The sequence below is a fragment of the Ranitomeya imitator genome, chromosome 3, assembly GCF_032444005.1.
Source record: "Ranitomeya imitator isolate aRanImi1 chromosome 3, aRanImi1.pri, whole genome shotgun sequence".
Classification (NCBI taxonomy): domain Eukaryota; kingdom Metazoa; phylum Chordata; class Amphibia; order Anura; family Dendrobatidae; genus Ranitomeya; species Ranitomeya imitator.
In genome coordinates, this window is record NC_091284.1 from 197,827,228 (window position 1) to 197,851,345 (window position 24,118).

The 24,118-nt window shown below is 42.6% G+C and overlaps 1 protein-coding gene across 1 annotated transcript in view; it reads left to right on the top strand.

Annotated features, from left to right (window-relative positions):
* MOV10 (Mov10 RNA helicase) overlaps window positions 1-24,118 on the top strand; it is a 154,875-nt gene that overhangs the window by 20,289 nt on the left and 110,468 nt on the right. Inside the window, exons 3-5 of the mRNA XM_069761738.1 lie at window positions 7,011-7,104; window positions 19,303-19,448; window positions 19,582-19,820. Of these exons, the coding sequence (XP_069617839.1) occupies window positions 7,011-7,104; window positions 19,303-19,448; window positions 19,582-19,820 (479 nt within the window). The remainder of the gene's footprint in view (window positions 1-7,010; window positions 7,105-19,302; window positions 19,449-19,581; window positions 19,821-24,118) is intronic.

The following is a 24,118-nucleotide window of genomic DNA, read 5'->3' on the forward strand; positions in this document are numbered from 1 at the left end:
TCATTTAACAATATCAGAACCATTAGATTAAATATTTATACCCATTTATTACCTGATTTTTATGTATTTTATAATTGTTTTGGCCACCTTTGCACGTTGCGTTTTTGGTCAGTATTTTACGTCAATATTAGAAAGCCAAAACCAGGAGTCGGTGATAAATACAGAAGTGGTGACTAGGCTTGAGAGAAACAGATCGGACAAATTCAAAAGTCGCCGACTTTCGGCAAAGTCGGGTTTCATGAAACCCGACCCTAGTGTGGGATTGGCCATGCGGTCGGCGATCTTCACGCCAAAGTCGCGTTTCGTATGACGCGTGTGGCGCCATTTTTTCAGCCAATGAAGGAGCATGGGCAGCGTGATGATATAGGTCTTAGGGGCGTGCACGCCTATCGCCATTTTCTCACTTGTACGATGTAGCGATTTGCAATGTGTAACACTAGCATTTCTGTGCAGGGACGGAGGAGAGAGATATTTCCCATTGACTTTGCATTGGGTTTCGTGTTTCGGTCGATCCCCGACTTTTCGTGATAATCCGCCGATTTCACCCGACCCGACTTTTGAGAAAGTCGGGTTTCGCGAAACCCGACTCGACCCTAAAAAAGTAAAAGTCGCTCAACCCTAGTGGTGACGTGTTTCTATTATACTTTCCCCCTGATTGTCCCACTGCTGATTATGGCATAGAAATACTGACCAAATACAAAACTTGTAAACGTGGCCTTAACCTACGCTCCATGATGAGTATGTGGGCTAGTTTCACATTTGCGGTTAAGTCCGCAGCGTATCATCCGCTACCGCAAACGTATGCAAAAACGCATGCAAACGTCTGAGAGAGACAGATCGTGACACTCTGACACTCTGCTGTGTAAAGAGTCAGATCAGTGATTTGACATTATACAGTGATGCCCCATACTGGGACAATGTAATAAAGTTATATAGAAAAAAAATATTATAATGTGTATAAATATTTAAAAAAAAAAAAATCCCCAAAGAAAAAAAATAAAACATAAATATTTTACCAATAAATACATGTAAATAAAAAAAAAAAAAAACCAAAAAAACAATAAAAGTACACATATTTGGTATCGCTGCGTCCGTAACAACCCACTCTATAAAACTGTCCCGCTAGTTAACCTCTTCAGTCAATATCATAAAAGAAAAAAAAAAAAAAAACAATGCTTTATCATACCACCGAACAAAAAAAGTGCAATAAAACGCAATAATAAAACCTGATGTATATAAAAATGGTACCGCTGAAAACGTCATCTTGTCCCGCAAAAACAAGCCACCATACAGCTCCAGCAGCAGAAAAATTAAAAAAAAGTTATAGCTCTCAGAATAAAGTTATGCAAAAATAATTATTTTTTTCTATAAAATTGATTTTATTGTTAAAAAGAGCCAACACATTTTTTTTTAAACCCCCATCCCCAGCAATTCCTGAATTGCTGGTTTTTGTTCACTCTGTCTCCCAAAAATCGGAATAGAAAGCGATCAAAAGATGTCATGTGCTCAAAAATGCTCCCAATAAAAACGTCAGCTCGTCTCGCAAGAAAAAAAGCCCTCACATGACCGTCGGTTGAAATATGAAAAAAAAAATTATAGCTCTCAAAATGTGGTGATGCAAAAACTAATTTTCGCAATAAAAAGCATCTTTTAGTGTGTGACAGCAGCCAAACATAAAAACCCAATATAATTCTGGTATCGCTGTAATCACACTGACCCAAAGAATAAAGTCTAGTGATGGGCGAGCACTAAAATGCTCGGGTGCTTGTTGCTCGGGTCGAGCATATTGTAATGCTTGGGTGCTCGACCCAATCAACAAGCCCAATGTAAGTCTATGGGAAACTCAAGCATTTTTACCGCGCCCCCGGGGGGGGTCTTTAGAGGGACTAGAAATTGCAGAAATGTATGGGAACAGTGCTAGAATTACATGGGAACAGCATGGGGAAGACCCCTGGAAGCATTTCTGATTCTCAGGTCATTGCTGTGACTAATGTTGTCAGAGTCTTACGCCACTTTTACAGACTCACAATAAAACATACAAAAGCGGATTTTCATGGGAAATATGTTGAGGAACATCCTTTCCAGGGTAATGACTTGTATATAAGGCAAAATAAATAACCAAAAACAAAAATGCTCATCCACCACTTGGGCTATGTTCACATGTAGCATTTTTGATGCGTTTCTCAACTTTAGCATTGCTTTCAACAAAGACAAATGCATTCACAGGGAAATGTAAAGCTACTTTCACACATCAGGTTTTCTGCATCAAGCACAATCCTGTGAATTTTCATAAAACGGATCCGTTTTTTTTCCGCCGGATCCGCTTTTTTCTCATACAGTTTTATTAGCGCCGGATTGTGCCTGATGTCCCAACGTTTCATCCGTTTTTTGACGGATCCGGCAAAAATTGCCTGTCCAGCGACCGGAGAAAATGTCCAGAGGAACGTTTTTTTTTTTGCGGCAAAAAACCTGATGGCACCAGAATCGGTGTCGTCCGGCTTTTCTGACAATGGACGCCTATGGGAGCCGGATGCGCCACATGACGATATCCGGTGCCCGGCCTCCAAACTGCGCATGCCCTGTTCTCTCTTTTTACTATTGATGCTGCCTATGCAGCATCAATAGTAAAAAGATATCATGTAAAAAATAATAAACAAAAATAAAAAAATCGTGATATTCTCACCCTCCAGCGTCGCCCGCAGCCTTCCCACTCTTCGCGATGATCCCAGTCCCAGTAATGCATTGCGGCAATTCTGCTTTTCTGGCACTTAGGGGCTCTTTATATGGAATCCACAAACTAGTTTAGGAAAATCTGCTCTCCAGGAGGCAAATAGCGCTCTGTCCCTCCTGAATCACTCCGTATGGCAAAGTAGTACTGTACAGCCACATATGGGGCATTTCTTCATTCAGCAGAACTTGTGGGACCAATTCTGGTGCTACTTTTACAACTTTTCCCTTGCAACAATGTAAACTGGGACTAAAACATTTTTTTTTGTGATAAAAATTTAATTATTTTTTCTTCACTGACCAGTGGTGTAAAATTCTGTTACCCACCTGTGGTGTCAATATGATCACTGCACCCTTAGATGAATTCATTGAGAGGTGAAGTTGGTTACTTATGAGGGGTTCTGCTGTTCGGGCACCTCAGGAGTCTCTCCCAGTGGGTCATGGCACCTGCAAACCATAACAGTAAAATCTGCACTAAATTATGGTAGTCCTTCCCTTCTGAGTTTTGCACTGTGCCTCAAAAGTAGTTCCCAATTACATGTAGGGTATTGGCGTACTCAGGAGAAATTGAACGACAAACTGAGAGGTCCATTTTTTCCTATTAACCCTTATAAAAATTATTTTTTGGCTAAAACGTTTTAGCGGTAAAAATGTAATTTTTTCTTCACCGCCCAAAGTTATAAATTCCTGGGAGGCATACATGTTGTCAACATGCTCACTGCACCCCTAAATGAATTAATTGAGATGTGTAGTTTGTAAAATGACATCACTTATGGAGGGTTTCTGCTGTTATGGCACCTAAAGAGCTCTGCCAGTGTGACATGGCACCCCTAAACCATTCCAGCACATTCTGAAATCCAATATGGCACTTCTTCCCTTCTGAGCTTTGTATTGTGCCTCAAAAGTAGTTGTTGTCCACATGTGGGGTATTGGTGTACTAAGGAGAAATTGCACAACAAATTGTATGGTCCATTTTCCTATTACCGTACCCTTGAGAAAATGAAACATTTGGAGCAAAAAAAAAAAAATCAACATTTTTGAGGGAAAAATAATTTTTTTCATTTTCTGTGACGCTAGTCACTTTTCATGTCAAAGCCGTGATTCAGAATGGTCAAGGAGTCCAATGTCAGAAGCCAAGAGAGTACGACAAACTGAAAGAAGAGACAAAAGCGTAGTCAGCTAATGTTCCGAGGTCAGAATACCAGGAGGATAACGGATCACAGCAGAAGGAGTTGGATGGTCAGAACAAGGTCCATGGTCAGGCAGCAAATGATCAAGCAAACAGCACTCAAGACACATCGGCAGAATATTAAAATGAGTTTTTACCGTTCAGATGGGCGGCATATTCTCGTCATTTCTCCACCCCATCCATTCCTGTTTTCTGCAATATTTTAGTGAATAAGAGTATGCGTGCGCCATGCAGTCTTCGGTGGCGCACGCACAGTATGCTTTGCCCTACTGCGGGCAAAGCCGAAAAGCATTACTGCGCATGCGCCCATGCACTATGTCCCGGAAGTATTTTGCTGTGTTCCGGGACATAGTACATGGACGCATGGGCAGTAATGCTTCTCGGCACCGTTGTTGGGTGATCAAATGGCCACAGTTTTATTAATTTACCAGACAACCATTTTATTTTGAACTCTGTAAAAAAAAATCAATGGAAGCTGCACCCCGTGCCGAGTCACTGCCCGAATCAGTGAGCATGTGGCACATCAGGGTTAAAAAAACACCAGTTGTGATGAAAAATACCTGTGGAAAACAACAATACCAGCTAAAAAAAAACGATATGGGGGCAGGCAGGTGGCTGATGGTCCACACACTGAGGTAACCATGTGTGGGGACTCAATCAACCCCTTCACTTAGGCTGCAGTCACACTAGCAGTATTTGGTCAGTATTTTACATTAGTATTTGTAAGCCAAAACCAGGAAAGGAACAATTAGAGGAAAAGTATAATAGAAACATATGCACCACTTCTGCATTTATCACCCACTTCTGGTTTTGGCTTACAAATACTGATGTAAAATACTGAAAAAATACTGCTAGTGTGACGGCAGCCTAATACCCCTTAATCCTCCCTCGCATGCTGGAACCAATCCAGAGCCCTGCACATACCCACAGCAAAAGTAACTGCTTTGTGAATCCAACCAACTTCATATTAACCCCTTGCAGTCCTATGCACCTTTGCTATTGTGCTTTCAAGTCTGATTTGAAATACAGAACCAAGTTGTTCATGCTGCAATTTTTTACATGGAGACCATCGGTCCGTTTATGAAAATGTTCATGTAAACTAGTACATTGACTTGCGTTGGTCTTTGTGCTGTCTGTATGCTAACTGTTTTGCATAGAGACAGCACATGGACGTTTAATATATTAATCTGAATGAGCCTTTAGGCCTGTTTCAAACCTCTGAAAAAAACATACACTTAAGCTAGTGTATGAGTCAGTCCATTTTCTGTTGACTCCACCAAAATAGATTTTGACTCCACATCTCTTGTCCTTGCACAGGGGCCCTCTTCTGTGTCCGCTCATGTTGCAGTCAGGTCTGATTTTGGGTATAAAAGATAATCTAAGTGAAGCTACTGAATTATAATCCAGTGAGTGACAAAATGTTTCATTTACTGAACTATCTAAGGTATTATTGTGGCTAGCAGAGGAGAAAACAACTGGGACTTGCCATGATAGCTTTAGTGGTAATAGCATTCACACCCAGGTGCGCTCTGGGCGTCATAGTCTTTCATAAGAAGCGGACATAGCACACCAGGCCAGGACCTTAGTCAGTCAGCCTTGTTGTGTGCACAAGCACCATGTACTACTCTACGCTCCCTCCGAGGCAGTGGAGCCCAGTCTACACAGACAGAAGAGGGTAGGTGGCTGAACATTAAGGTTTTACAGTAAATCACAAAAAAATGGAACCTACCGATTTGTCTGGTTTTTTTTTTGGTGTGCACTTTTTATTCTTAACAGATAAATGGATAAAAGAAAAAATAAAAGCGTTCAGTGTCTATTTAAATCCATTTGATATACTTACAGCCATGTTTCCTTAAGACTCTTTCAGACTGATTTATTTGTAATCCTGTATTTCATCAGTGTTTTTTTTGCTGCTTAAAATACAGGGTCATGGTAATCCAATTGGGCTATTCTCGTGGCTGTGTTTCATGTTTGACCTCCTTGGGCTACGTTCCCACTATGAGCTTTTGATGTTGCACATTCTCCGCACCTTTTAGTAATTAATTAGAGTTTTTGATTCCATGTTTTGTTTCTTGTTGGTATGTCACGCTCCTAAAACGCAGAATAGCTTAAGAGAAATGGATATTGACATGTTGCAAAATGTAAAACCCACAATGTAGATTAGTTTAGGTCACAGTGGGGGAGAACAAAAAAAAAGCACAGCAGGCACAATTGATATTTCTATAAAATATATATATATATATATATATATATATATATATATATATATATATATATAATTTACTTTTTTTTTTTTAATGCTTTACAACAGCTAACACAGGTTTGCTTACACAGAGTGTTAGTTAAAAAAAAAAAAAAAAAAAAACAATGGGCATGAGATTTCTATAAATTTTTTTTCACTTTGCTGGAACTGTAAAATGTGTCAAAAATTCTTAGTTGAAACGTAACTTTTGGGTACATTGACGGCTGCTTGTTAAAAAAGAAAAACATGTATCCATATCTGGTTCTGCAGTTTGGCCCATTCACTTAGGGGTATATTCACATAACACTGCCGTTCCTACACATCCTTTGGTGCCTCCATACGGGACTTTGCTCTATCCTGGTATCTGCGCTTCCTAGTTCTGTTGTGTAGTTGTATCGCATGTCTAGGCCACATTGGTCTCTGGTTCTGTGCATTCTTCCAGCCTTTCTTTTTTTCTTTTTTTTTTTTGCTGCATGACCTGAATAGTGAGATGCCACCCTCCTATAAATTATACTTCGATGCAGGGATGGGCTGTAGATGTGTAGAAAATGCTTCCAGTGCAGCCAGACAAGGGTGCAGAGTGAGTTGAGGTTCTCCAGTATCATGGAGGGCTCAAATAGTTTCAGATACTAAACTAGCCTCGTTTCCCTCTTGCCACTCTGTCAAACCTTTGCACTGACATTTGGTGCTTTTGAGTAAAAAAAAATATCTAAAAATTGTTTCATAAAAATCAACACTGGCAGTATGTGTGTTTTGGTGTATTCTAATTACAGAATAATTATAGAATTACTTGTGTAATAATTTAAAAATGGTTAAGCTGATTTTTAATTTGTGTTTTAAATTCCTTACTAGGTATGATGTTCTACCAAATTGTTCTGGTGCCCTTTTTGGCCTTAAGATGTCAGGAAAACTTTCCAGAAAAGGAGACTCCATTCATCTGAGCCAGGTGTGCTATTTTCCACTAAATAATTTCTATGTTATAGGATTTCTAACACACTACCACCCTATGACAGATCATACTATTGTACTGCCCTCAATGTGATTCAGCAAACTTTCAGAGTTTTGCAAAGATATTAAAAATAAATAAAAACCTGTGATTTGACTATGACATGTGGGCCTGAATTTCAAAAGGATGCTACTTTAAAAAAAAAATTGCTGAAATTCTACATCTTACCTTTGTCAAAGGCAAAGAGGAGAAGACCATATTCTGCTCGCTTGCCATGGCAAAGTATTTGTCCACATCCTTACCTGCACCACCTTGCCACACCTACTTTAGAATTTTACTTTCTGCTGGCAAACTAAAATGTTAGAAAGTGATGGACAACCCTTTTGAGAGTATGTGCACACGTAGAATGATCCTCTGCGGATTTTTCCGCAGCGGATTTGAAAAACTCGCAGTGCAAAACCACTGCGTTTTTTACTGCGGATTTATCGCTGTTTCTACTGCGGATTCCACTGCGGTTTTACACCTGCAGTTTTCTATTGGAGCAGGTGTAAAACCGCTGCAGAATCTGCAGAAAGAATTAACATACTGCGGACTGTAAACCGCTGCGTTTCCACGTGTTTTTTTCCGCAGCATGTGCACTGTGGATTTAGTTTCCCATAGGTTTAAATTGTACTGTAAACTCATGGGAAACCGCTGCGGATCCGCAGCAAAATCCGCAGCGTGTGCACATAGCCTTAAGCTGTGTTCACACTACTGCGTCAAACCTTCCACTGTCTTGTTGCATTATTGCAAGGGTGGGGAACCTCCAGCTGACAGGCCTTTTACACTGGTTCCTAGGTATGTAGTGCTGCAACTAGAATGCACATTTTGAGAATCAGAAAAAAAATTGTGGGATATTGCAGGCACTGCCAGTGGATGAAAGCTGAACAAATAGTGTTTTTATGGTATTAAGCATTTCGGAGTTGATCCAGCTTCTTCCTCAGATACATTTAAACAGGATGTCACCTCTGACCTTTTTAAAAGGGTCAGTGATGTTACAATTCGCATCATGCATGATTAGCAACCATAAAATAATTCCTAGCATGTATAGTAAAATATTTAGAATTGAGAGTCCTCAGTGGTTGATACCTTTTAATGGCTAACTGAAAAGATGGTAACAAATTGCAAGCTTTCGAGACTTCTCAGGTCTCTTCATCAGGCAAAGACTAAAAGAAATTCTGACGAATCACATATTTATGCACAACATAGCGCACAAAAAAACAAAAACCATGGATAAGACAGGTGACATGAAGCAGAGTTACCATGATTGATAAACAGTTATGTCCATAAATGTTGGACCAGTTCTTAGATAAGGAATGTTTTATTGTCGTCTGATTGGGGTCTGGTTCTGTTGTGATGACCCCTCATTGCCTGAGGGGCAAGTTCCTTAGTTGATGAAAAAAGACATAAATCCATGCGACACATTCATTCCTCCACTAAGGCTGTCAAAGGTCATCATCAGCTTATATTCCCATACTCTTCTGTCTCTCTGAGATTTGAAGCTACCTTTTAACACAAGTAATTTCATGTCCATAATGTTATGATTTGGGAGACAAAAATGTTTTGCCACAGGTAGATCCATTCTTTTTTCTCTTATTGTGTGGCGGTGAGAATTCATCCTTGTTCTCAGTTTCTGCCCTGTCTCCCCACATACAGACCCCCAGTGGACATTTAGTACAAATAATTAAGTAAACCACATTAGAAGTGTCACAGCTGAAAGTACCTGGTATCCCGTAGTCCTGATGTGAATTGGGGATCTTTATCTTGTACGTGGTCATTATAAATGGACAGGTTTTACATTTTTTCTGATGGCAAGGAAAGGTACCTGTAGCTGTTGGAGAGGACAGGGAGCTCTTTACAATGATGCTTCTTAGATTTGGGGGCTGCCTAAAACACAGTAGTGGGGGGGGGGGGGTCTGGAAAAATGGATTGTAAGCGGGCATCTTTTTGCAGTAAAGGCTATAATTTCCGTGCAGCTCCCCTTAGCACCTCCAGATTTGGATTGTAGGTAACTACTAGAGGTACCCGGTTATTTTCTTCTTTGGCTTTGTAATGTAGCAGGTGATTCCTTGATATTCTGGTGGCTCTTGTAATCTGGTTTTCAATTGTTCTTGGATGGTAGCCCTGATTCAAAAAGGTCTTTCTGAGACGACCAAGGTGTTCATCCCTATCCATTGGGTTGGAACATACACAATTGTATCTGATGGCTTGGCTGTAGACAATGGAGTTTTTTTTATGTGTTTTGGATGGAAACTGTCCCATTTAAGGTATGTTGGACGGTCGATTGGCTTCTGATACAGGGATGTCTCTATTTTATTGTTCTGCAGCTTAATGATGGTGTCCAAAAAGTTAATTTCAGTGCAGGAGTAGTTGAGTGTCAAGTTGATGGTAGGATGAAATTGATTAAACTGTTCATGGAACGTCTTTAGCTGTGGTTCAGACTCTGTCCAGATGATTAAAATGTCATCAATGTAGCGGTAGTATGCCAGAGGCCTGATGGGACATGAGGACTGGCACAGCAATGGGAAGTAAAATGGCCCCACAGTATGCAAATCTTTTCATGGCCAAGCTTGAAAGTGACTTTTTGTCCTCATGTCCTATCAGGCCTCTGGTGTACTACCGCTACATTGATGACATTTTGATCATCTGGACAGAGTCTGAACCACAGCTAAAGACGTTCCATGAACAGTTTAATCAATTTCATCCTACCATCAACTTGACACTCAACTACTCCTGTACTGAAATTAACTTTTTGGACACCATCATTAAGCAGCAGAACAATAAAATAGAGACATCCCTGTATCAGAAGCCAATCGACCGTCCAACATACCTTAAATGGGACAGTTTCCATCCAAAACACATAAAAAAATCTCCATTGTCTACAGCCAAGCCATCAGATACAATCGTGTATGTTCCAACCCAATGGATAGGGATGAACACCTTGGTCGCCTCAGAAAGACCTTTTTGAATCAGGGCTACCATCCAAGAACAATTGAAAACCAGATTACAAGAGCCACCAGAATATCAAGGAATCACCTTCTACATTACAAAGCTAAAGAAGAAAATAACCGGATACCTTTAGTAGTTAACTACAATCCAAATCTGGAGGTGCTAAGGGGAGCTGCACGGAAATTACAACCTTTGCTGCAAAAAGATGCCCGCTTACAATCCATTTTTCCAGACCCCCACTACTGTGTTTTAGGCAGCCCCCAAATCTAAGAAGCGTCATTGTAAAGAGCTCCCTGTCCTCTCCAACAGCTTCAGGTACCTTTCCTTGCAATCAGAAAAAATGTAAAACCTGTCCATTTATGACCACGGACAAGATAAAGATCCCCAATTCACATCAGGACTACAAGATACCAGGTACTTTCAGCTGCGACACTTCTAATGTGGTTTACTTAATTATTTGTACTAAATGTCCAACTGGGGGTCTGTATGTGGGGGAGACAGGGCAAAAGCTTAGAACAAGAATGAATTCTCACCGCCACACAATAAGAGAAAAAAGAATGAATCTACCTGTGGCAATACATTTTTGTCTCCCAAATCATAACATTATGGACATGAAATTACTTGTGTTAAAAGGTAGCTTCAAATCTCAGAGACAGAAGAGTATGGGAATATAAACTGATGATGACCTTTGACAGCCCAGCCTTAGTGGAGGAATGAATGTGTCGCATGGATTTATGTCTTTTTACATCAACTAAGGAACTTGCCCCTCAGACAATGAGGGGTCATCACAACAGAACCAGACCCCAATCAGACGACAATAAAACATTCCTCATCTAGGAACTGGTCCAACATTTATGGACATAACTGTTTATCAATCATGGTAACTCTGCTTCATGTCACCTGTCTTATCCATGGTTTTTCCCTTTTTTTTTGTGTGCTATGTTGTGCATAAATATGTTATTCTTCAGAATTTCTTTTAGTCTTTGCCTGATGAAGAGACTTGAGTAGTCTCGAAAGCTTGCAATTTACCATCTTTTCAGTTAGCCATTAAAAGGTATCAACCACTGAGGACTCTCAATTCTAAATATTTTTCTATCTACTGGCTAACACAGTACCAAGATATATATCTTTTCTGTAGCATGTATAGTGAAATTTTGGGCACGACAGGAATAGATGCCACCGAGTAGGGGGCGTCAATTGCATAAAACTATAGGGTGCCAACCTCTGTGGTCAGGTAGGACCACCAATTGGGAATGACTAGGAAGTATTGGATTTCTTTGTGGCTATCTTTGGTCTGTTGGCATTATATACAAATATATCTGCCCTAAGCAGATTTTTTATTTTTTTATTTTATTTATGGAAATCAATATTTCTTTTTAGGGTATATAAGTGTGGAAGCTCATTGGTTAGTGCCATACACTGAGATCCACTGAAATCATTGGTTACAGCACTGTCAATAGGACATCAAAACTGTAGATAATATAGTGCTTATGTATGTATAAAAGGTGTGTGTATTGTGTACTTGCAATTGTGTGCAAGTATTACAGTAAGACTCATATGCCAAACATGTTCACATAAAGAGATGTAAACAGCATCTTAAAGGTACCGTCACACATAGCGACGCTGCAGCGATACCGACAACGATCCGGATCGCTGCAGCGTCGCTGTTTGGTCGCTGGAGAGCTGTCACACAGACCGCTCTCCAGCGACCAACGATCCCGAGGTCCCCGGTAACCAGGGTAAACATCGGGTAACTAAGCACAGGGCCGCGCTTAGTAACCCGATGTTTACCCTGGTTACCATCCTAAAAAGTAAAAAAACAAACGCTACATACTTACCTACCGCTGTCTGTCCTCGGCGCTCTGCTTCTCTGGTCTGGCTGTGAGCGCCGGGCAGCCAGAAAGCAGAGCGGTGACGTCACCGCTCTGCTTTCCGGCTGACCGACGCTCACAGCCAGTACAGGAGGAGAGCAGAGCACAGCGCTGGAGGACAGACAGCGGTAGGTAAGTATGTAGTGTTTGTTTTTTTACTTTTAGGATGGTAACCAGGGTAAACATCGGGTTACTAAGCGCGGCCCTGCGCTTAGTTACCCGATGTTTACCCTGGTTACCAGCAAAGACATCGCTGAATCGGTGTCACACATGCCGATTCAGCGATGTCTACGGGGAGTCCAGCGACGAAATAAAGTTCTGGACTTTCTTCCCCGACCAGCGATCTCCCAGCAGGGGCCTGATCGCTGCTGCCTGTCACACTGGACGATATCGCTAGCGAGGACGCTGCAACGTCACGGATCGCTAGCGATATCGTCTAGTGTGACAGTACACTAAGAGTCCACATGGATTTTGAGATTCAGACAGGTATCCACATAACAGCACCTTTAAAATAAATAAAAATTTCCCCATTTTTCAAGTGATCACATAATCAATTTGCATACTGAGAAGGCCTTCTTCAAATCCCATGAAAAATTTTGAATTGTGTTTGAGTATCTATGGCAGAATCTTTCAGTACTTCTAACATCAAGTTTTTGTGGACTTAGAGGAATGCTTGGGATTATTATCTTTGAAAGGTCCAATTATGCCATTACTAGGGTAAGCATGAGTCCTAGGATTTCTTGATACTTGAGCAACTCCTCTTACCCTCCACATACTGAAGGTTTTTCGTGTCAGAGGAAGCAAAGTGGCTCTAGAGCCACTACCATGCTTCACAGTAGGCTGGGTCTTCTTTTCTGCATTTGCTTTGTTCTTTGGCCGTAGACATTCTGCAGCTCTAATCCATAGGCCCGAAAAGTTTCAGCTCTGTTTCATTGCTCCATAAAACAGAATTGCCAAACCTCTGTTCCTTATGTATATAGTTTTAAGAATACTAGTGGTAACTTTTCTTTTGGGTCTGTAGAGCATTTAACATAAATTGGAAAAAGACCAAGGTCCATCAAGTTCAACCTTTCTCCACCAATTGTACATAGTAACACCGTTATTAAGGTTGAAGGAAGACTATAAGTCCATCTAGTTCAACCCATAGCCTAACCTAACATGCCCTAACGTGTTGATCCAGAGGAAGGCAAAAAAAACCCATGTGGCAAATAGTAAGCTCCACTTTGGGGAAAAAAATTCCTTCCCGACTCCACATACGGCAATCAGACTAGTTCCCTGGATCAACGCCCTATCAAGGAATGTAGTATATATACCCTGCAACATTATACTTTTTCAAGAAAGGTACCCAGTCCCCTCTTAAATTTAAGTAATGAATCACTCATTACAACATCATACGGCAGAGAGTTCCTTAGTCTCACTGCTCTTACAGTAAAGAACCCGCGTCTGTTATTATGCCTAAACCTTCTTTCCTCCAGACCTAGAGGATGCCCCCTTGTCCCTGTCTCAGGTCTATGATTAAAAAGATCATCAGAAAGGTCTTTGTACTGTCCCCTCATATATTTATATATTTAAATAAGATCACCCCTTAGGGTACCGTCACACTATACGATTTACCTACGATCACGACCAGCGATATGACCTGGCCGTGATCGTAGGTAAATCGTAGTGTGGTCGCTGGGGAGCTGTCACACAGACAGCTCTCCAGCAACCAACGATGCCGAGGTCCCTGGGTAACCAGGGTAAACATCGGGTAACTAAGTGCAGGACCGCGCTTAGTTACCCGATGTTTACCCTGGTTACAAGCGTTAAACTAAAAAAAAACAAACAGCACATACTTACATTCTGGTGTCCGTCAGGTCCCTTGCCGTCTGCTTCCCGCACTCAGTGACTGCCGGCCGTAAAGTGAAAGTGAAAGCACAGCCGCTGTGCTCTGCTTTCACTTTACGGCCGGCAGTCACAGTGCTGGAAGCAGAGACGGCAAGGATGGGTTTTAAGGATGATTTTACATACAGTATAGACACACCCCTCCCCCTCGCTTATTCGTTGGGTCATTTCTGAACAGACTATAGCCCTGCCAGTTAACAGCCCAGTCATGCTCTCATCCAGCCATGTTTCAGATATCCCCACCATGTCATAATTATGCTCCAACAACATTAATTCTAATTCATCCATTTTGTTGGCAAGGCTTCTGGCATTAGTATACATGCACTTGATGTTCCTTTCTGCACCTCTATTCTTTCTTAAATTATTAATGGTTCTAACCCCCCCATGCCACCCCCAACTTCCTTATTTGTGCCCAGGTCTCTGTCTGCACTATCTTCCCCGCCTATAAAATGAATACCCTTCCCCCCCCAATACCTAGTTTAAACACTCCTCCAACCTTCCAGCCATTTTCTCCCCCAGCACAGCTTAACCTTCCCCATTGAGGTGCAGCCCGTCCCTAGCATAGAACCTGTAGCCAAATGAGAAGTCGGCCCAGTTCTGCAGGAACCCAAACCCCTCCTTCCTACACCAGTTCTTGGGCCACTTATTAACTTCCCTAATCTCCCGTTGCCTCTCTGGCGTGGTACAGGCAGTATTTCGGAAAATACCACCTTGGAGGTCCTTGCTTTCAGCTTGCAGGCTAATTCCCTGAAATCATCTTTAAGGACCTTCCACCTACCTCTAACTTTGTCATTTGTGCCAATGTGCACCATGACCGCTGGGTCCTCACCAGCCCCTCCCAGTAATCTGTCAACCCAATCAGAGATGAGTCGAACTCGAGCGCCTGGTAGGCAGCGCACCGTTCAACGATCCCTGTCTTTGTGACAGATTGCCCTATCTGTTCCCCTAATAATTGAGTGCCCCACTACCAGCACCTGTCTGGCCTGCCCTGCTCTCCTATTTCCCTCCTTACTGGAGCATTCATTCCTCCGGCTTTCAGAGGACATGCCTGGCTTCAGCAGTGCTACCCCTGTACTGGCACCCCCCTCATCTGCCAACTTAGCAAACTTATTGGGGGTGAACCAGATCAGGACTAGCCTCCCTGGCACTCTTCCCTCTACCTGGCCTTCTGACAGTCACCCAGCTTGCTGCTTCACTGTCCTGCAGCTCCATCTTACCATACCCCCCCCCCTCATCTATCCCATTGAGCATTTGCTCTGTGAGCAGAAGTCTCCTCTCCATATTGTCTATGGATCTCGGTGTTACCAGCCTCACATTTAGATCCAGAATCTGGGCTTCGAAATGCACAACGTACTCACATCTCGCACAGCAGTATGCACCCTCGACCAGCTGATCAAGGACTGCATACATGTGGCTAGATGCGCTCTGGATGGCATTAAAAATAGTGGACCACATTTCCTAATGGGGATTCCACCAGACAGAATAGTTAAATAAAAAAATAAATACAAAGTATTAATAAAATACAGATAGAAATTCTGTAATTCCTCCCTTGGAAACTCCCTGAATCCAAAGTCACTGAATCACAAGTCACACTGGTATGTGCACACGATTCGGATTTTCCCGCGGATCCGCAGCGGATTTGACCACTGCGGATCCGCAGCAGTTTTCCATACGGTGTACAGTACAATGTAACCCTATGGAAAACAAAATCCGCAGTGCACAGTTCTCTGCGGAAAAAAAGGAGCATGTCACTTCTTTCTGCGGATTTCAACTTGCACCAATAGGAAAGTGCAGTTGAAAACCCGCAGAGGAATCCGCAGAAGAAACTGCACACAAATCCGCAGTGAAAACCGCAGCGGTTTTGCACTGTGGATTTTCCAAATCCACGGCGGAAAAATCCGCGGAATAATCCGCAGCGTGTGCACATGCCCTTACCGCCGTTCACACTTAAGCTCAGGTCACACTCAGCTCATTCACACTCGCTAAGCTGAAGATTTAAAGATAGCTTATCTATGTATGTGTATATATATACAGGTCCTTCTCAAAAAATTAGCATATAGTGTTAAATTTCATTATTTACCATAATGTAATGATTACAATTAAACTTTCATATATTATAGATTCATTATCCACCAACTGAAATTTGTCAGGTCTTTTATTGTTTTAATACTGATGATTTTGGCATACAACTCCTGATAACCCAAAAAACCTGTCTCAATAAATTAGCATATCAAGAAAAGGTTCTCTAAACGACCTATTACCCTAATCTTCTGAATCAACTAATTAACTCTAAACACATGCAAAAGATACCTGAGGCTTTTATAAACTCCCTGCCTGGTTCATTACTCAAAACCCCCATCATGGGTAAGACTAGTGACCTGACAGATGTCAAGAAGGCCATCATTGACACCCTCAAGCAAGAGGGTAAGACCCAGAAAGAAATTTCTCAACAAATAGGCTGTTCCCAGAGTGCTGTATCAAGGCACCTCAATGGTAAGTCTGTTGGAAGGAAACAATGTGGCAGAAAACGCTGTACAACGAGAAGAGGAGACCGGACCCTGAGGAAGATTGTGGAGAAGGACCGATTCCAGACCTTGGGGAACCTGAGGAAGCAGTGGACTGAGTCTGGTGTGGAAACATCCAGAGCCACCTTGCACAGGCGTGTGCAGGAAATGGGCTACAGGTGTCGCATTCCCCAGGTAAAGCCACTTTTGAACCATAAACAGCGGCAGAGGCGCCTGACCTGGGCTACAGAGAAGCAGCACTGGACTGTTGCTAAGTGGTCCCAAGTACTTTTTTCTGATGAAAGCAAATTTTGCATGTCATTCGGAAATCAAGGCCCCTTCACACTAAGCGACGCTGCAGCGATACCGACAACGATCCGGATCGCTGCAGCGTCGCTGTTTGGTCGCTGGAGAGCTGTCACACAGACCTCTCTCCAGCGACCAACGATGCCGGTAACCAGGGTAAACATCGGAGGGCCGCGCTTAGTAACCCGATGTTTACCCTGGTTACCATGCTAAAAGTAAAAAAAAAACAAACACTACATACTTACCTACAGCCGTCTGTCCTCCAGCGCTGCGCTCTGCTTCTATGCTCTCCTCCTGTACTGGCTGTGAGCCGGAAAGCAGAGCGGTGACGTCACCGCTCTGCTTTCCGGCTCACAGACCGTACAGGAGGAGTGCAGAGCACAGCGCCGGGGACAGACGGCTGTAGGTAAGTATCTAGTGTTTGTGTTTTTTTACTTTTAGCATGGTAACCAGGGTAAACATCGGGTTACTAAGCGCGGCCCTGCGCTTAGTTACCCGATGTTTACCCTGGTTACCAGTGAAGACATCGCTGGATCGGTGTCACACACGCCGATCCAGCGATGTCTCCAGGGAGTCCAGCGACGAAATAAAGTTCTGGACTTTATTCAGCGACCAACGATCTCCCAGCAGGGGCCTGATCGTTGGTCGCTGTCACACATAACGATATCGTTAACACGTCACAAATAGCAACGATATCGTTAACAATATCGTTATGTGTGAAGGTACCTTTAGGAGGATTCCAGTAAACAAATGAACAAAACAAACACTAGATAAACTATACAAACAATAATAAACCAGTTCAGCCTGAACTACCCCGATTATCTAAATGTTCTCTACTGAAAGCAATTTTCTGACAATAATTGTTCCCACCAAGTATTATGCTGGGCCAGAGTCACGTTGGTATATAGCATCTGAGCGCATTGGACGTGATATGCAAGTGACCCTTGGCTCCTGCTGTGCTGCCAGTGTGAGCAATGTCTCATTCTACTTTATTCTCTCATTTGAGAGAACTGGAGCAATGTCTCAATCTCCTCCATTGTTGGCATCTGTGGTAATTGCACTGCACTCTGACATCCAAGTGCAGTCCAATATTTTGCATGCACCCATTGACTTGAATGGGTGCGTGATACGCAGCCAAACACGACATGCTGCGACTTTTATTCATTTATATTCCACCCCCACCCCTTTTCTTCTCATGCCAAATCAGCATGAGAAAATTTGCAAATCCGCACTGCTTCATTGAATAACACTGGTCGGGGAATGAAAATAGACATAAATGGCTCCTCATCGTCAGACCGGATTTTTGGCAATTTCCAGGTTGTAATTGATTGTGGTATTTTGCACAGAAACAAATGAAAGATGCTTGACTTAGCAGATAATTTATACAGTACAGCTGTACTATATAAGGATATTAGTTCTTCTGATAAGCTATGTTGCTTACCCCATGTGCAGGCATCACAGTAGGTGTCCATACTTACAACCACTAGCAGCTAACCTACTGTCACTATATGAGTGGTTGTATTGATGGATACCAAAGCTACTGCAATGCTCTGAACATGGGGTCAGCGACATGGCTTATCATAAGAACTATACTACATCTCTAATTGGAGGTGCTTGATATTAATAAAATTATTATACCTACTATATATTGGGATAGGATCTTTAACTTCATTTGGAAGTCACTGGTGGTAAAGCTGCTGAGAAAATGACTGAAATTATATCAAAGGTGACTCTTCAGAAAACCTTCCACTGGTGTTTTCCTGATGTGTCTTCTGCTTCAAACACCCTTGTGAGTACACAGGCGTCTATAAGATGCCGTGTGCACAAACCCTAAGGCCAGCTTCATACTACTACGAATCACAGTCCATGTGAGCACCCCATTTTCTGGATCGGCTCTGAGTATCCTGACCCAAAGTCGAGTGTCTGGGGCAGGAGACCCACGTCCATTCCATACACCGCAGTCCATACTGCGACCATGAAACACGGAAGTGTGAAACCGGAATAAGTTATTTTGTTAGTATGTATTGGAGAACTCCCAGGAGTTAAAGGGAACCTGTCACTTAATTCAGGCAGCATGAATTTGAGCATGGCAGCACGATTACAGCCAGATTTGCAAATTTCTGACATTTTATAGAAATTGGGATTAGAAGATCTGGTTGGGATCCTAGGCGAGGATGAGACGACTCTGGCACCGCCACTAGCCAGATTCTTTCCGCACCACTCTCGTTAATTGACAGGTGTCTCCCATGTGCGTCATAGGGAGAGACCTGTTTATCAACCGGGGCAGAGAGAAGCTCTCCAAACTTTTCCCTGAAAGGATCTCCTCCCATTTCTGAGAAAAACCTACCTGGCTGCAATTGTACAACCAGGCCGATTCATGCTTCAGTGATTTGGGCAGTATGAAACAAGTGACAGGTTCTCTTTGTGTCAATTTCTTTTTTCTGTTTTGCTTTATGAAAAGGGATTATATCTACTATTATGCTATTAGCACTGTTGGTGCATATATTAAAAAAAAAGGGTGTCATTGTGAATTGGGGTCTAGCTACTGCCTTTCACAGTTCAAATTCAAATTTGCATACACCGAAAAAATCAACAAATCTCAGATAAACATATCAGTATATGTTATATTAACAATTGTTGTATAGGTTGCGACCAAAAGATCAGTATTGGCTGATGGGTATGCAGCTATTCGACAAAACCAGGAATCCTTGATTCTTCAACCTGCTCAAGCTGGGAACAATTATACAAGATCACAAGCACGAAGGATAATTCAGTGGATGAAGAAAAGCCGGTTTGTATTCACCTATTTTATTTTTTTTTATTGTTGTGTTTTGTTTTTGTTTTTTTGTTGTTGGTTGTTTTTTTTTTTTTTGTTTTTTTTTAAAGACTATATTCCAAATTCTGTCTGATTTTTCTAATTTCAGGCCAGAGTTCATCCAGAACAAAAACGGGATTGAGATTAAATCTGAGCATGATCTCACAGACGGCCGAATAAGGTTTCCTCTGCCACTGAAGGAAACTAAGACTGTCTTCATACGTATTGAGAATAAATCTAACGAATCTGTGAAATTTCTGCAATACAAACTTCTGCGTCGGATGCGGATCTTTTCACTTCAAGATGATGAAAATGTATCTATCAATAATGGTAAAATTTTGAATCCAGGTAATACATTATTTTTGTTATTTATTTATTTTTTTTAAATCTACTTAAGTGAAGCATCTCGAATCTTTCATTACCAAAATAGTGGGGCTGATCTTTAAAGAAGTGTAACAAGGGCAACCGGAGTGGTTGTCATAGCCGAGTTCACCCAAAAAACACGGTCCACAGACACCCCGTCCCCTTGCACATGCAATACAGGGCTGTCACAGCCTTTTCCCAAGTTAACTTCTCTTCTCTGGTCACCATAGTCCAGGCAAATAAGGGCCCAGAAAGCAGCTGTACTCAAACAGGGAAAATAACTTTTTTGAACATGGATGGAAGGTTGATAAAAAGAAAACTTTAACACTGGCTTCCTGCTTTATCCCTGACTGTGGCAGTGGGCATACCCACAACGACCGCAGCAGCCGAAGTTTGCAGTAGTCTAATTGCTGGAATCTTGGCACCGGAGACCTCTTCAGCGAAGGCCTTGTACCAAGTCCTGGGGGCCTGCGTTGTAATCCTTAGTCCTGTTTAGTCTTGTGGACTCCTCTGAGTTCTTGAAATCCGGGGCAACAGACCTCTCCCGTCCAGGGGGTCTAGCAGTGCCTCTCTGTAAAGCACGTCTGCCCTGGCCAATGTATCCGGGCAGTTCTGAGGAAGCATCAGCTTCCTCTCCCCTAGTGGCTGCAAGTCCAGCCTCTCTTGCTGGCCCAGCCCACCAGTTTGACTGTTGCTTTCCCTGATCTAACAGTATTTAAAGGGGATCTCCTCACAGTGCACAATACCATACAATGATATATATTACATTAGAATAATACAAGCACAGACTTTATAATAAGACACATAGTGAACCTTACATATTATAATCAAGACAGTAAACTCCTATGTCACGCATTATGGTGCAAAACACAGAAGATGCACAGGGGTGACACGAAAGAAGAAGACGCAACTGAGGGGACCGGCCACCTCCTTACAGAAGCACTCCCTATCAAAGTTTTTATCCTCTTAATATATTGCAGTCATCATATTCTATAAAGTGCCATGTTTGGGCACCCCTGGTCAAAATTACTGTGATTGTGAACAGGTAAGCAAGTTCAAGATGAAATGATCTCTAAAATGCTTAACGTTAAAGATGACACATTTGCTTTGTATTTTAGGCAAAAAAACAAAGTATAGCTATCTTTTTACATTTTAAAAATTACAAAAAGGAAAATGGGCCAATGCAAAAGCTTGGGCACCTTGCATGGTTAGTACTTAGTACCACAGCTGTCTTTCAATTCTTGTTTTGACAGATTTTTATCCATTCTTCCTTGGAAAATTCTTCTAGCTCTGTGAGATTCCTGGGTCATCTTGCATGCACTGCTAATTTGAGGCCTAGCCAAAAATTTTCAATGATGTTCAGATCAGGGAACTGAGGGCCATTGTAAAACCTTCAGTTTTCACCTTTTTGAGGTAGTCTATTGTGGATTTTGACATGTTTACGATTAGGGTTGAGCGAAACGGGTCGAACATTTTCAAAAGTCGCCGACTTTTGACAAAGTCGGGTTTCATGAAACCTGATCCGACCCCTGTGCGGGGTCGGCCATGCGGTACGCGACTTTCGCGCCAAAGTCGCGTTTCAATTACGCGAAAAGCGCCATTTCTCAGCCAATGAAGGTAAACGCAGAGTGTGGGCAGCGTGATGACATAGGTCCTGGTCCCCACCATCTTAGAGAAGGGCATTGCAGTGATTGGCTTGCTGTCCGCGGCGTCACAGGGGCTATAAAGGGGCGTTCCCGCCGACCGCCATGTTACTGCTGCTGATCTGAGCCTAGGGAGAGGTTGCTGCCGCTTCGTCAGAAGCAGGGATATCGTTAGGCAGGGTCCATTAACCACCAAACCGCTTGTGCTGTAGCGATTTCCACTGCCCAACACCACCTTCGGTGTGCAGGGACAGTGGAAGCTACATTTTTTTTTTTTTTTTTTCCCCTCAGCGCTGTAGCTCATTGGGCTGCCCTAGAAGGCTCCCTGATAGCTGCATTGCTGTGTGTACGCCGCTGTGCAAACCAACTGCTTTTTTCAAAGCACAAATCCTCTTGTTCCTTCCTTTCTGCACAGCTATCTTGTTTGTTTGTCCACACTTTTTATTTAATTTGTGCATCAGTCCACTCCTTATTGCTGCCTGCCATACCTGGCTGAGATTACTGCAGGGAGATAGTAATTGAAGGACAGTTCCTTTTTTTTTTTTGTGGGAGATTAAGATTGGCATTTCTGCTAGAGTGCCATCCCTGTCTGTGTCATCTCTCACTCAGTGGGCCATAGAAAGCCTATTTATTTTTTTGCTTGATTTGGGTTCTAAAATCTACCTGAAAAAATCAATAAATCAATCAGTGGGAGATAAATATTGGCCTCTGGGCTTGTGTGCCACTCCTGACTCCTGTGTGCGTCCTCTCTCACTCAGTGGGCCCTAGAAAGCCTATTTTTTGTTTTATTTGTTTTCTAAATTCTCCCTGAAAAAATCATTTTTTTGTATTTTTTTTTTTTCTAAAGTCTCCCTGAAAAAAAAAAAAAAAAAAAACAAATCAGTGGGAGATTAATATTGCCCTTTCTGCTTGTGTGCCAGTCTTGACTCCTGGGTGTGCCATCTCTCTCTCTCTCTCTCCAATTGTGGGCCATAGAAAGCCTATTAATTTTTTTGCTTGATTTGGGTTCCAAAATCTACCTGAAAAAATCACTAAATCAATCAGTGGGAGATAAATATTGGCCTCTGGGCTTGTGTGCCACTCCTGACTCCTGTGTGCGTCCTCACTCACTGGGCCCTAGAAAGGCTATTTTATGTTTTATTTGGTTTATAAATTCTTCCTTAAAAAATCATTTTTTTTTTTTTTCTAAAGTCTCCTTTTTAAAAAAAAAAAAAAACACAAATCAGTGGGAGATTAATATTTACATTTGCGCTTCAGTGACAGTCCTGCGTGTGTGGCATCTCTCTCATTTGTTGCCACCAACAACAGAGTGTGTAACATTGTGCCTGATTTTCGTTGTGGTCTCACCCACCTGTAAAGGGGTAGCTAAATCATACTGAAGTTATAGCTCACCGTGTAAGTTGTGTGACTGCAACAAATACCGTTAGTTTGTTTTAAAAACGTTACCAATGAGGAAGTCTGGTGGAAGAGGTCGTGGCCGGGGGCGTTCATTGTCAGCTGGTAATGAGGGTAGTGGTAGTGGTGGAGCATCAGGTGGTCGTGGGAAAAAAAATATTGCACCTAAGTCTGGAGCTGTGGAGCCAGGTTCGTCGTCTGGCTACACAAGGCCTCGAACGCTCCCTTTTCTGGGAGTAGGAAAACCGCTTTTAAAGCCGGAGCAGCAAGAGCAAGTTTTGGCTTATCTTGCTGACTCAGCCTCTAGCTCTTTTGCCTCCTCTCGTGAAACTGGTAAAAGTAAAAGCAGCGCGTCGTTAGTGGATGTTCACGGTCAGGGACAAGTCGCTTCCTTGTCCTCTTCAGCAAAAACAACAACAGAGAAGAATGCAGCAGGCGACACAACGGGTTACTCCATGGAGCTCTTTACACATACCGTCCCTGGCTTAGAAAGTGAAGCAGTTAACAGTCCATGCCCATTACAAGTTGAATCTGACATGGAGTGCACTGACGCACAGCCACAGCCAGACTACTATGCTGGTCCTTTGATTCAGACCACAACATTGCCCTCGCAGGGTGCTGATCAAGAATCAGACCCTGATGAGACTATGTTGCCCCATCACGAACGCTATACCACCGACCGACAAGGTGACACAGACGAAGTTGCACACGAGCTACAAGAAGAGGTAATAGATGACCCAGTTCTTGACCCCGATTGGCAGCCATTGGGGGAACAGGGTACAGGCGGCAGCAGTTCTGAAGCGGAGGAGGAGGGGCCGCAGCAGGCATCAACATCGCAACAGGTTCCATCTGCCGGGCCCGTATCTTGCCCAAAACGCGTGGCAAAGTCAAAACCTGTTGGAGGACAGCGTGGCCATCCGGTTAAAGCTCAGTCTGCAATGCCTGAAAAGGTATCCGATGCTAGAAAGAGTGCAGTCTGGCATTTTTTTAAACAACATCCAATTGATCAGCGCAAAGTCATCTGTCAAAAATGTTCAACTACCTTAAGCAGAGGGCAGAATCTGAAAAGTCTCAATACAAGTTGCATGCATAGACATTTAACCACCATGCATTTGCAAGCTTGGACTAACTACCAAACGTCCCTTAAGGTTGTAGCACCCTCGGCCAATGAAGCTAGTCATCAACGCAACATCCCTTCCGGCAGTGTAGGGCCACCATTTTCTGCACCACCTGCAGTATCTGTGC